Raw genomic sequence first — 14,356 nt, 5'->3', positions numbered from 1 at the left:
TTGTTAGAGCTTGACCTAGTGTATAGACAGTGGTATAGTGTTGAACTTTGTAAGAGCTTGACGTAGTGTATAGACACTGGTTTATTGTTGAACTTTGTTAGAGCTTGACGTAGTGTATAGACACTGGTATAGTGTTGAACTTTGTTAGAGCTTGACATCGTGTATAGACACGGGTATATTGTTGAACTTTGTTAGAGCTTGACATAGTGTATAGACTTGGGTCTAGTGTTGAACTTTGTTAGAGCTTGACGTAGTGTATAGACACAGGTCTAGTGTTGAACTTTGTTAGAGCTTGACATAGTGTATAGACACTGGTATATTGTTGAACTTTTGAACATTTTGAACTTTTAATTTGTTTTTTCTTCTTTGGTTGTAGTCCTAGAGGCATATACCCTTTATCTCTTTTTATTCATATAAAACAAATCATCATGACAGTTCACTACCAGTTAGTAAAGAGTGGCAAATACTGAATCCACTCTGTTAAATCTCTATGCTTCATGACACATGTGATATTCCTGACTTATTCATTTACCAAGAAATCTAGTGTCCTTGGTTTGTTGCAATAAGTGGTTTGCAGAGACATATTAAGCAAAGGCTTGTACAATTTGTATTTGTTGCAGATTTTTTTGTATGGTTAATCAAGGATATTAACAAGTTGTAGTTGCTTTGATCTTTGAATTGAACAGCATAAAATATCATTAATCAGTCAAACTACTCCCTCCAGCAAAGCAATTTTCTGTTACCTTGAAGAAGACATAGATCTCCTTTTCTGTGGTGATCTTGACCTACTGCTACTGCTGCTACTACTACTAGATGCTCTTGATCTTCTTGGTTTCTTGGACTTTTCCCTGTCACTACTGCCACTTTCAGACCTGCGACGCCCACTGGTCTTTCCCCCCTCCTTGCTGCCATCATCTGATTTCTCACCAGATCTACTTGATTTTTGTATTTTGTTATCTTCAGGTGATTTTGATCTCTGTCTAACAGGCTCTGCAAATAGAAGACAAAATGTTTGATTGATTGATTGGTGTTTAACGCCACTTTCAACACTATTGTGCTATTTCGTGAGTCAGTTTTTATTGGTGGAGGAAGCCAGAGTGCCCATAGAGAACCACTGACCTTTGGTAGGAAGACTGACAATCCTAGTCAATTAAGATTGGAGTCAAGTGCACCTGCTCCATGCGGGATTCGAACTCACAACCTCAGTGTTGACTGGCTAGTGATACAGTAGTTTGACTACTTAGACCACAAAGCCACCGAGGCCCCCTCAAAATGTTTGAAATACAATGTCAAGCGTGAATAAAAGAAGATAAGGGGTATACCAATTAGACAGTAATCTTAACAACACAAGAAACTAAAGGAAACCTATCATGTTTAAAAATGTATTAATAAAATTACGGAACTTCAAGGTAAATTCATCAACAAGAAAGTCCATAAAACACGATAAAACCAAACTGTTGACTATATCAAACAACAGAATGACTGAAAAGGACTGATGTTATTATTCATTTTTTACTTTGTAAATTCAACCATGGAAATGCATATTCTATAACATTGTTTACCTAAACAGTTGAAATCTAGTGTAATTAAAACAATGATTTTCTTAATAATTGATATCATATTTTATATTAATCAAAAGTATAATGTAATTTGTTAATAAATACAAACTACACCTTTTATAGATGATTTAATATATAAATTGCATATTGCTAACCCTTAATCAGCAAGAAAGAGCAAGCAATTGCAATACAAGTTTTATCTAATCATTGCCTAAGATCATGATTCTATTCCAGTTTAATTGATTTGTTAATTTATCTAGAGTAAGACTTTTCAATTAATAAAAATAGGGCTGAGATGACAATTTTAAACACTTCTGTTGGTGTATTAAAATCGTTTGTATTTTTTGCCAAAGCCATTGTTTTTTTCCGAGCAACCTTATTCTCACTAAAGAATTAAATCATCTTATCCTAACACATGCAAAATTCTTTAAGAATTTATTGCATTTAATTACAAAAAAATCTGTAATAAATGAACACTGTTATCTGACTGAAATATCTCATTATATTTTATACCCATCACCAATATTTTATGTAATTTGATATCATTACCATTAGATGTTTCCTTTGATTCTTCAATACATGTATTTTTGATTTCTGTTTTATTTTTACTGTCTTCACTTTTTTCTACTTTTTCTGAATCCTTTGCATTCTGTGTTTCATGTTTATCTGTATCCACATCTTTTTCGCCAATACTTGAATCCACAGGTTTACTTGAATCTATAATCTTTTCAGTAATACCTGAATCCTTGATTTCCTCAGCAACCTTGACCTTGTCTGTGACTTTACCGTCCTCAGCAACCTTGACATTGTCTGTGACTTTATCATCCTCAGTAACCTTGACCTGGTTCGTGACTTTATCTTCCTCAGCAACTTTGACCTTGTCTATGACTATATCTTCCTCAGCAACCTTGACCTTGTCTGTGACCTTTTCCTCCTCTGTAGACTTTTCAACAGTCTTAGCTGCTGGCTCATCTGGTTGTGTTGCTTCTTCTTGTGGAAGAGAAGACTTTCTCCATCCTCTTTTAGGCCTTGGTTGAATTGGAGATGTCACTTCAGCCTGTGCTGTTTCATCTGCGTTGCTGTGGCTACTTGAATTTGACCTTCGCCTTGAGGCTCTGGAATCACCAGCACCATCTTCTGATGTTTTCTGAGAAAAAATATCTTACTTATGCTTAGTCTGTGAAGCTTTAGATAAAATATGAGGCTAATTTCTAATATGAGCAAAAACTGATGAATAATAATAAATGTTATGGTTAATATGGTGGTGATATTTCATATTGAAAGCCGGCAATTGTCATGATTGTGGCCGATTCACTCTGAAATCTCTACACATTCATTTATATAATGCATTAATTGTTATCTTACTGAATGCTAGTGGGAAAATTTTTTATTTAGAAAAATATTTACAATTCCATCTCCACCAGCTTTTTATAGCTAACTTTACAGTATGGATTTTGCTCATTGTTGAACGCTGTAAAAGTGACCTGTAGTTGATACATCTTTGTGCTTGGCCGCTGGTAGATATTTGTCTCATTGGCAATCATTTCAAATCTGATTATTTTTATAATACAAGACAAATTATAAAGGGACGTAACTCAAAAACAATAAAAGTGACGCTACCCAAATTTGTACTAGATCTGAGTTTTGTGGTAATAAGTATTGTGTATAGATTTCATAATGTTTGGTTGGGGCAAACTTAAGTTACAGAACGGAAACTAAAAAAAATGCAATTTTTCCATTTATAAAGGGGCATAACTCTAGAATGGTTAAAGTGACACCACCAAAATTCAAACTTGATCTGTGTTTTGTGGTAATTAACATTGTGTATAAGTTTCATGACATTTGGTTGAGGCAAACTCAAGTTAGAGAACGGAAACCAATTTTGAGACGTACGGATGTACATACGTACCTACGTACAGAGGGCCAAGGGTAAAACTTAATGCCCCCTCCGCCACCAAAAGGGCATAACAAATTACTAGCCAGCAATGATGGTATTGATTTAAAATTTTCTTGTGTCATTAAAATTGTATGACATATTGTTCAATTAGCACATAATACAAATGAGAGTAAAATAAAGCCTGGTCCTTATGCACATTTACTTGCAAGATGTAATTTCTATTTTTTTTTTTTTAGGTCTCAAAGAATTGAAATTTAAATTGCTCAGACAACACTCAGAAAAATATAGTTGAAGTCTTTGGCCTAACTGTTCCAGCCAAGCAAATGTTAATTTTAAAGGCTACAGATTTAAAAAAAAATTCCTTAACAAGTTCGGGTAATATGAGTTAAGTTATCAAAATGGCCCCCTGCCCCCTCTGAGTTCATCTTGACATATGACACATTATCTTCCCCTTTTCAAATAAATGTGCACACTGTGCAAGTTCAATGATCTCCCCACTAAGTGCACAGATTCATATGGTGAATTAGTTTTATGAGCACTTTCATTTATTTAGAACTTATATAATGAATCACATAAATTTTGGAAGGTCATTTTATCTCTTTCAGAATAATGAATGGGGTCTTTTTGTTGATGGCATATCTGAACACAGAATTCTACCATTGATTAAGTTTTGATTAAAATCAAGCAAGCAATCAGTAAAGTTGTAAGAGTCATGGGCAAATGGACAGCCATGCCAGGTAATAACTTCTTAAGTTGTCTACACTGCTAACCAATTACAATAAAATCTGTTTAAGGTCACAAAAAAACATACTAGGTTCTCAGGCCCCGCCGCATCTCTAAAAACACTCCCGTGTCAACGATTTTTATTTTCGTCGGAATCCAGAATTTTTTCATATCCAGTACGATAATGATTTTGTGATTATGAATAACTTAACAGAGTCATCTGTGGGCTTGACGAAAATTGTGAAGTTACGTTTCTATTGAGGTTGTTAATTAACATTGACTAGACATCGTAGAGTGGAGCGAGATGACTTTAATTTCTTGCAAAAACTCATATACAAACAAAGTTTTGATGCCATGGTGCATCATATTCAACTTTTCCTCAGAATGTAGCAGTGGATTTGATGAAATTTATTGAAAAAAAGAAAGACAACTTTCTTCTTCTGGAAAAAGATGGAAAAAAAAAGACCACCCTCCCTCATCCATATTTTTAAAAAGTGGCCCAAGAACCTAGGCATTCCATTTTTTGTATGGCCTAAGGGACAAAAGATTAGCTTTCATGATAACATCACAAGTTTTGACATGATTAAAAAAAACTTATTCTCTACAAAAGGACAATATCTAACAGTATCAATCACTTTGTTATTATGCATAAAAGTTGGATAGTGTAAAAAGTTTCAAACCAAGGGAAGAGAATATTGCTGATTTCACTCTATATATAATTAGTTACCTTTTGTTCTGGAGTTTTTCCAGCAGAAAGATCTGGTTTGTCTTTCTTGGTTGGACTTTGACTCTCTTCTGATGCACTTTCATCTGTAAAATGTCACAAGTACTTAAATTACTAGAGAGAAATTAAATTTCATTTGTTAATACATTCAGTAAGAAGGATTGGTAATTTGAATTGCATTTGATTTCTTTCAGATTATTAATTTATTTTTTTCATAACTGAGTTGCTTATCAATTGAATTATGGAATAATAGTGATGAAGTCTTTGATTTTTTGTTCTTTACAATTGTACATATCTGATAAGTGAAAGTTCTATGACATTTTGTACAAAAGGACAAGTTGGGTAACATGTTTATCACAAACACTGTCTTTAAATCTATAATCTTACCCGAAAATCTTCTTATTTCTTCCTGTCTGTCTGCCAATAACTTTTTCTGTTTTTGCAAATATAATTTAATAACATCACTCTTTTCCGATTCCTGTGAATTCAAATTTATGCAAAAATTAAAGAGGAAACATAGAATGTCCATAAAAGACAATGAACATTAATATGCTAAATTGTAACCAAATAAGTAAGCAAAAAAATAATTTGTTTAATGAAAAAAAAATTGATGAAAAGCACTGTCTTTTTGAAAGCAAATTCTTCATAAGGTTTAAAACTTATGACTTCAAAGTAGTTTTAAGAATATCCACTAACCATAAAAGCAATCAATAAACCTAACCTCTTATTTGACATTTTCTGACATAACCTAAGCCCTTGTTTGTATCTATTCAGTTTTAAACTAAAACCTTAGTACATGCAAGGGGATTCAGTTAAATATCATTGTTGGTTAAGATACATGTAGTATTTCACAGTCAATGCTTACATGTATGTTAGTGTGTAAATCACTCTGAAATATATTTTTTTTGTTTTGAACAAATGTGATATAATAGTGATAGTTATAAATTAGAATGTGTAATCTCCCCAATCAGTGTTTTACTCAACACCAAGAAAACGATTTTTAACTAAATCATGTTATTTGTACTTTAGTATATATTCAATAAAAGGATGATTGCAAAAAGTTTGTACAATTTATCATAAAAACTGGGTACAAAATGTATATGTAATATTTCTTATGTAAAACTTTTTTTAATTTATGTAGAAGTAAATTGTGGTATTCATCTATATTACTGTTAAAAGATGAAAGTGTGTAGCCTGTTGATAATCATTTGTTTATGTAGTTACTGTTGTGTCTAAGATTGAAAGATAGAATGGTATCTTTTTCCACAGGGGGACTTTGCATGAAATGAATGAAAAATCTATGCTTGAATTCTCCCTTTATTTTAGCTCTATCCTTCAGACTTGTACTGAATAAGTCTGAATTTGTTGATAATTTTTCAAAATGGTTATCAAAATTAATCAATTTCACATCCACAACAATTAATTTCAAGGCACTAATAAGATACATGGAAAAGGTCCTAATGTTAACTTGTAGTTTTATTCAGAAGTACTCATTTTCTTACCACTGTGGTTATTGGCTCATGATCATCTTGATCTAGAAAGAAAGACAACCATACATATAAACAATATTATACATGTAGTGTACATTAAAATAAAAATACAAAAAAAGAATCTGGAAATCTTTCTCTCGATTTCTCTCATTTTACTGTTTTTTTTTCTTTTGAACTGTTTCACATTTTTTCATTCCAGGACCTTTTCAGCTTACTATATATATATATGGCAAGGATTTTCCCATGCTTTTTGAACACTGTATGGTGACATTTAGTTTTCTTACATCCTTTTTTGTGGTGGATAGTTGTCTCATTGGCAATCATACCACACCTCCTAATTATATATTTCTTTGAGTATTACATTTATCATTATCTAGATCTGGCAAACAGAAATTATATTTTGAATGATTTCAGGCGTAATCAATGTATCAGTACATTTTATGTATACATGCACTTTTAAGATTATATAAGTTTTAATAACTTTAACATTAGTCCAATTTTTATCACTTGCATTGATTTTCTTAAATGAATGTTAAATATGGATTTGTTATACAACTTGTGTACAACAAAAGGTCATCTTTTCCAAACAAAATATCAATAAGCAGTTTATTCAAGCAGTTGAAAATTCTTCTGAATATATGTAAACAAAATTTCTGATTTGAAAATGAAAAAATCTATGCTGTTTTAGCATTCTAAACACGGTCAATGGTCTGATGGTTAGTTTTCACATTGGCAATCACCTAGTTATCTTTATTTCTGATAAAATCTTTTGAGGATCCTTTTTGCTACCTGTTGCATGAGAGTTGATAAGTGTTAAAGCAATAATTTAATTGTTGCGAAAACTATTTGATGGTTCTGGTAAAGAAAACTCAATCAATCCAGTAAAATTTACATACAATACTGTGATCTCCTTATTCATGCTGACAAATAATTATTCTGAAATTTCTTCTGCATGCAAATCAAGAAAAAGTCATTAAAAACAATTGGTCTACCAGTTTCTTACTTTCAGTATTTTCTTGTGTGTCCTGTTCTTCTCGTAGGAACTGAAATAAATTAGACAAATGAGCATGGTAGTAAGCTTATTATTCAGTGGTTGCCATTAGTTGCAAAACCAAGAAGAACAATAACACCAACTTAAGTAAAACTCAAGTTGTTAGAGCTTTCAGGTCCTTTATTTCAAGATCTGTCAACATAACAGTAAAATCTGGCCATCCATCCCCATCAAAATGAAATTATCTGGAAATTGGTCTACTACATGTATGTTTGACAATTGAAATGAAACTGTGTATCATATCCAATTTGGGTGATTAGTCCCAACCTGATTATTTGTTGATCTGTATAAATGTTTTATGTCATGTAGTCAACAAACTGGTGATATAATATTTCTTATTCCACATGCAAAGCTGTACATTTGTTGAAACTGCATATGCTGATGTCATATTTGTTTACTTTTAAGTTTTAAAAGCTCTAAAGTGGAAGATCTTTCTTTGGTGGAAAGTAGAAAATGTACACAACAGTATAAAAGTAAATTTCTGGCTTCAAAAGGTTTTGTGTTGCAGATTTCTATATAATCAACATTGTATTCCGAACTTTATTTTCAATGATTTTTGTTTTTCTTTTAGCAGTCAGGGGTGCTACTTAAACAAGTGATTTCATCATCACTTATTTCAGTGATTTTATAAATTCAGTTATCACCTATTTAAGTGATTTTAGTGTTTTCTTTGATCTTCAAATGCTAATTTCATTGATTTTCCATATTTTCACTATCTTTTCTATAATTTTCCTACATAAATCAATTATCCCTTTTTCTTTGTATATTAATTTCACCAGTGCGCTTGGGCAGTAAGTTAGTGCGCTAAAGCTTTTAAAAGTACCCTTGGGAATTTTTCTGTAATCAAAAATTCATTAACTACTCTTACTATCAGACAAAGATCAACAATATTAGGTAACATGATTGGTTTCCTTTAGAGTTAGAATGATCTACTTCAAGGTTATGACCTGATCTACAAATTATTCCAGTTTTTGCATATCTTAAAAAAACTGTAAAAGTGTCAGGCTTATCAAGCAAAAGACAATTTCTGCATGTACATAGTTGTTTTTTCAATGGAATTGTTGTCTTTTTAACAATAAAAAAATCAAGCTTGTGGGAAAAATATCAAGAAAATGTTATAAACACTTATTAAAGTGATTACATTTTAACTTCTAAAATTACTTGTTTCAGTGATTTTAAAAAGTCTGTGTGAAAATTTTTAATATTTCACAGCCAAAATCACTCGAGGAAGTGATTCTGAAATCACTTGTTTAAGTAGTACCCCTGACTGTTTAGAAAATTAAATTATTAATAGTTGATAAATCTTACAATCCATATTCAAAATTAATAAATCCAATAATTAACCATTATCTGTATACTACAACATGCCAGATAGCTTGAGAACTTTAAAAAGATTACATTCATACATTGGGTAAACAAAACGAACAGTGTGCAACAAGTGCACATATATTCTTAACTTTTGTCACATCGAAAAACTGTGTATTATATGAAATTGACAAAAGGACATAAAGGCTGAAGGTTAATAACTTAAATTTGCAAGGGTTGTGCTAGCAAAAATCATAGAGCCACTTCTTGGAAAATGTTATTTTTGGATCACCTGAACTTGGCGACCACAATACTTGTATACTAGTATTGTCAACAATACTCGTATATAATTAATGTACAAGTATTGTATACGAGTATTGTCATAGTATTGTTTATATAAAATATAAATACATTGAAGTAGAGTAATTATTACTGCCTTTACTCCAAAATATTCAAAAGTAATGTAATGATTTAGAAAAAATATGTATTTCAGGATAAATAAATTAGAAACATTTATTCATTTTTTGTAACGAAATGGTCAGGGTACGAAATGGGAGGTACGATATGGTTAGTGTACGAAATGACTATACATAGCAACATAACGCGTCAGCATACAGACATGGACACAAAGACAATTGACCAGATGAGAATCAACCTGTTTACAGCTGCAGCATATGAACGTTTCTGATTTATTATTGTGATTTCTTTGTACATATCTACTTGTGTAATTTATTGTGTATTAACTCTGGGACTATTATACTAGTCTCAATTTTTATATCTGTCTAAATGCATTAGAAAAAAAAACACCAACAAGATGTTAATAAAACACATCAATGAATAATAACAAACCCTATTGATTTTATAATTTTTTTGTACAATACTTGTACATTAATTATATACGAGTATTGTTGACAATACTAGTATAGAAGTATTGTGGTCGCCAAGTTCAGTTGATCCTTATTTTTACTCTGTGAACTGTCAGCATTAGTTTTTGAAATTTCTACTGTAAAAATACTCTATGCAGAAAAACCTTTGAAATAGCTACAAACCTAAAGCTATATTGACAGTATTATTGTTATAACATTAACAAGGCGAAATTGATAATAAATAAATTTTTATAGGGATACATATTTAATAATTTCATGTATGAAAATTCCTTGTGTTATTTGGCAGACAATATTTTTCAATAAATAAATACAAAGTTTTTCAAGGTTTTTCAGGTTATTTAGGAGATTCGATGTACCACTTTAAAGTTTACAATTTGTGAATTATCTCCCTTTGGTCGCAACTTTTGCTTTGTTTACAAAATTGAGTCTAGTTTTTTGACATTTTCTACTGTACTTAACAAGGTAAAAGTGTGATATAACTATAATGAAAAACAAAGCCATTGAATATACCAATACTATAAGCAATACTTCGAAATTTCTAATTTTTCAATAAATGCCTGTACCGTGTACGGCCCCACTACGGGATAATTGCAGTTTTTTAGTAATATTATCCCATTTGGTTTCTTTTGCATTACCGTTCTTAGTCTCTCTACAATGTCTACTTTATTTCCACTCTTAGAAAGGCCCCTTTTATCACATTCTTTCTTTAAATCTACCACGCGATAGTCATTTATGTCTTTCCCCCTTAGAGTCGGAGCATCAGTGTCCGCCATTGTTGACATGTGCAGTCGTAGATTTCCGTAATATTGAAAACTACTATTATTTTAGATTTATTATTAGCTTAAATCAAATTAAACAAAGACAAAATAAAGTTTAATCTTCATATAAGTATATTTACTTAGAAAAAAATAACTACATAAATATATTTGTTTTATCTATCGATAGTTTCCGTATCCCGGAAGTGAAAAAAAGCTGTCTGCAAAAAGATTGAAGATGCAGGTGCCCTAAAACAATAATCTGTTAAAAAACAAACAAATATTGAGGATGGCAGCTGCAAATACGACATTCACAACAGTGATGAGAACAGTAGCAGATGCGTTAAAGCTAGATGGAGACGGAAAAGTTCAAGTATATATCAAAACTCTTGGAAAGTTTAGGATAATTATACCAAAGTTCACTTATTTAAGTTATTATAAGTAGAACAATTGAAATATTTATGAGGAAACATGTATTGAAATTACGAAATTTCAAGTTTCCTTATATTCCCTGTAATGTATTTTTAATTTCAATTTCAACTTGCACCTGTATAATTATTGGCATATTGCTTACACGGACTGTGGATTGAAAAGCAAACTAGACCTTCAGCAAGGATTTGTATGTGGGATATATAAATCCTTGCTTTCATTCATGATTCTTCTTCGTCAAAATTATCTCCCCATTACACCGACAAATTTGTTCAATAAAAAAAATGGAAGCCACTGTAGGGATGACACGCTGTCAATTAGCCCTAGTAAACCAATAAATTTATCCAAATAGCATCATTACAATCTTTATATGACAGTTGTATTTTAACCCCTTCGCCCCCAATCCCGCCTGTAGTCGTGATGGCGACCACCATTCTTTGATGGCCTGTATGACCCTCCATATTTTTTTAGAACTGCCCCAGCTCAACTGTCTTGACAGCAGGGACTTTAACCATGCAATTCATGGTCCATAAAGTCTTCTCAGATGTGTGTTTATGAAAATATGGCAACTTTAATGGCCTTTTTAGAGTTCAAAATTGGAAAAACATGAAAAGTAGCCCAAATCAGGTGGGGGTGGGAGTCTTTTGATGGCCACTAGGTTACTGGTATGGGCTGTAGGTATCAACTTTTATCATAAATACTTGCATAGATGGTACAGGAACACAAGGAGGTATAATATGGCCAAAAGAAATGTGGTCTGTAAAATCTAGGTCACTTTTTTGTCAGAAATCGGTAAAAACGGACATTTAGGCATACTTGGCTAGCCAATAATAATTCCCCAGCAAGATTCGCAAGTCACATTTACTTCCAGTCAGTATGGATAGACTGCAGTAACTGTAAGGTAATACTTGAATGACAAAGAAACACAGTTTAGTCAATGTTCACCTCTCAAGGTCGTATTAATATCTAAAAATAGACTGAAAATGACCATTTTTCATTAGGGGTGTGTTCAAACCCACCAGAAAATATACCACCTCCCACCCCACCCATGCCATCTGCCCTCAAATCTCAATACATAGTTTGATAGATCAGCATCAGTTACAGCATCACAGAGCTCCAGATAAGAATTCACAAATTGGGGTTTTTACCCACCATTTCTTTATGTAATTGGGTGATAAAGTTTTTTAATTGCATTATCAATTCCAATTCACCCTTCAAGCAAATATCAAATTGGGTTTTTCACCACCAAGCTCCTTAATGTATTGGGTTTTTTCATCAACACAATATTGAATATTTAGGCATGTTATAATCACATTATATCAACCCCAGATGTGTTTCCATCTTAAATGTGTTTCTTTCTTTGTAGAATATGTGCTAGCTGTTTTATTTGGTTTATCCACTGACGAGCAATTGTACATTTAATTGTGTCCCGTTTTAAACGTTCTGTCAGTTTTGTATTTTCTCAAAACTTATGTAAACTGCAGCTGGTGTCACTAGTTGGACAGGAACTAATTGCCTTTCTAGATCCCATATGATCACCCTACAGTTTAATTATAGTTGGGGTAGGTGTGGCTAAGTGTTTAGATTTTTGTGTAATATATGTGAAATTTAGGTGCTGTAAGAAAGTTTTGCCAGTCCTTTCACCTTTTTGCCAGATCTACTTTTTAATAAAAATAAAAAGTAGTTTCCAGATTTAAGATATATCACAAAACCTTGAGGTTTATAGGGTGGTTTATAATGACGGAGACCACATTCAACTTAAATTTACAAATAATTCTGCAACATCAAGTAAATAAATGACAATGTTATACTGCACTTGCAAATAAGACAACTATCTTAAGCATCTAGAACAATTAGACCAAAACAAAGAAAGTGTCAAGCTGCATTGACGTAAAAAACGGATATGTGTATTCACTCATCAACTAAAATGAAAAAAAATAATATATAAACTGTTTTCGTTTAATTCAATTTACATAAATCTGGGTTAAATTGTCCCTTATCAGAACTTTTGGTTTCCGATGCTTTCAAACTACATATCATGTCATAATTGATTTGGCCTTTCACTTTTTCCAACTGATTTCGTTTTTGACGGAACCCCGTGTTTATCGCTCTAGCAATGTTCTCGTTATGGTACGCAAACACGCCCATGCGTTCAATGGCCGCTTCCTAAAATCACTAGCTGAGTCTTGTTATCATCATAACTTTCCCTCAGCTATCAAAAAGAAGCCGAAAACATGCTTCTATTCAATATTTTTACCGGACATTTACTTTCGTTTTAATTCATTGTATGTTATGATAAATCCCGAGCAATTCGAAAAAATATGACAGCATGTCACACGCTAATTGGATAAACGCCGAGAAGATCGAAATGTTTTCATAAACACGTGTACCTTTTGAGCAACGAAAAATTCCAACAGGGACCCATTACAGCTACTTGATGGAGGGCTCTATTTTTAGAACGAAAGGACATTTCCAATTATAAATATTATAAAAATAGATTTACGCGACGACTGTAATCAAGTAAGGGTAAATAACGCAAACGATAGCGAATAAAAGCGTTAAGAACCCATGTTTTTGGCATATAATTGGGTTTTCCTTTGAATTAATTGGGTTATTGAACCCTGCAATGGGCAATTGCATTGGGTTTTTAATTATTTTTATTGCGTGATCACGCAAATACGCAGCTTATCTGGAGCTCTGGCATCAAGAGTCTACTAATTTGCATAAGTTTGCAAATTTTCGAAAATGCCTGATTTTCAGAAATCTCTTGGGGTCGAATGAGTTAAAAGACAAATGTATATTTAGTTATTAAGCATCATTTACTGTACTTTTATGCCTTTTGTCAACGTATAACTATTGTCTGATCGGTTGTTGCTGGAAATTTTCGAATGTTAAAAAAAAATTTTTAAACTTTAATTTGATATTGCATGGAAGGGTTAATTCTCTAATAAAAAATTATTTTTCGTTTATTTTATTTCAACTGGATATCAGCCTGCTTTATAGTATCTCTATTTGGTATTCTGCGACACTTTGCCCCTATACAACATTCAAAATTTCTTTGTGTCATCAGGCATTTTGTCTTGTGACTTCAAAATACTAAAATTCATATCAAAACAAGTTTCTGGTGATTTTGTTGTTAAGGAAATGCATGAAAATGTGTATAATTTCAGAGCTCCAGATAAGCTGCGTATTTGCGTGATCACGCAATAAAAATAATTAAAAACCCAATGCAATTGCCCATTGCAGGGTTCAATAACCCAATTAATTCAAAGGAAAACCCAATTATATGCCAAAAACATGGGTTCTTAACGCTTTTATTCGCTATCGTTTGCGTTATTTACCCTTACTTGATTACAGTCGTCGCGTAAATCTATTTTTATAATATTTATAATTGGAAATGTCCTTTCGTTCTAAAAATAGAGCCCTCCATCAAGTAGCTGTAATGGGTCCCTGTTGGAATTTTTCGTTGCTCAAAAGGTACACGTGTTTATGAAAACATTTCGATCTTCTCGGCGTTTATCCAATTAGCGTGTGAC

At 32.2% G+C, this 14,356-nt stretch overlaps 2 protein-coding genes across 2 annotated transcripts in view; one reads left to right on the top strand and one right to left on the bottom strand.

The window, feature by feature from the left end:
- The window catches only part of LOC127702399 (apoptotic chromatin condensation inducer in the nucleus-like), a 34,420-nt gene extending 24,002 nt beyond the window's left edge, over nt 1-10,418 (bottom strand). The window contains exons 1-7 of the mRNA XM_052206597.1: nt 10,272-10,418; nt 7,397-7,436; nt 6,406-6,437; nt 5,291-5,381; nt 4,907-4,989; nt 2,109-2,706; nt 744-990 (exon numbers count right to left, since the gene is read on the bottom strand). Of these exons, the coding sequence (XP_052062557.1) occupies nt 744-990; nt 2,109-2,706; nt 4,907-4,989; nt 5,291-5,381; nt 6,406-6,437; nt 7,397-7,436; nt 10,272-10,418 (1,238 nt within the window). The remainder of the gene's footprint in view (nt 1-743; nt 991-2,108; nt 2,707-4,906; nt 4,990-5,290; nt 5,382-6,405; nt 6,438-7,396; nt 7,437-10,271) is intronic.
- Nucleotides 10,419-10,598: 180 nt separating this feature from the next.
- Nucleotides 10,599-14,356, top strand: part of LOC127702401 (VPS9 domain-containing protein 1-like) — a 33,739-nt gene continuing 29,981 nt past the window's right edge. The window contains exon 1 of the mRNA XM_052206600.1: nt 10,599-10,764. Coding sequence (XP_052062560.1) covers nt 10,681-10,764 — 84 coding nt within the window. The 5' untranslated portion in view covers nt 10,599-10,680. The remainder of the gene's footprint in view (nt 10,765-14,356) is intronic.

Source organism: Mytilus californianus, unplaced genomic scaffold, assembly GCF_021869535.1.
Source record: "Mytilus californianus isolate M0D057914Y unplaced genomic scaffold, xbMytCali1.0.p SCAF_5, whole genome shotgun sequence".
NCBI lineage: Eukaryota > Metazoa > Mollusca > Bivalvia > Mytilida > Mytilidae > Mytilus > Mytilus californianus.
This window is presented reverse-complemented; position numbering and strand designations above follow the sequence as displayed.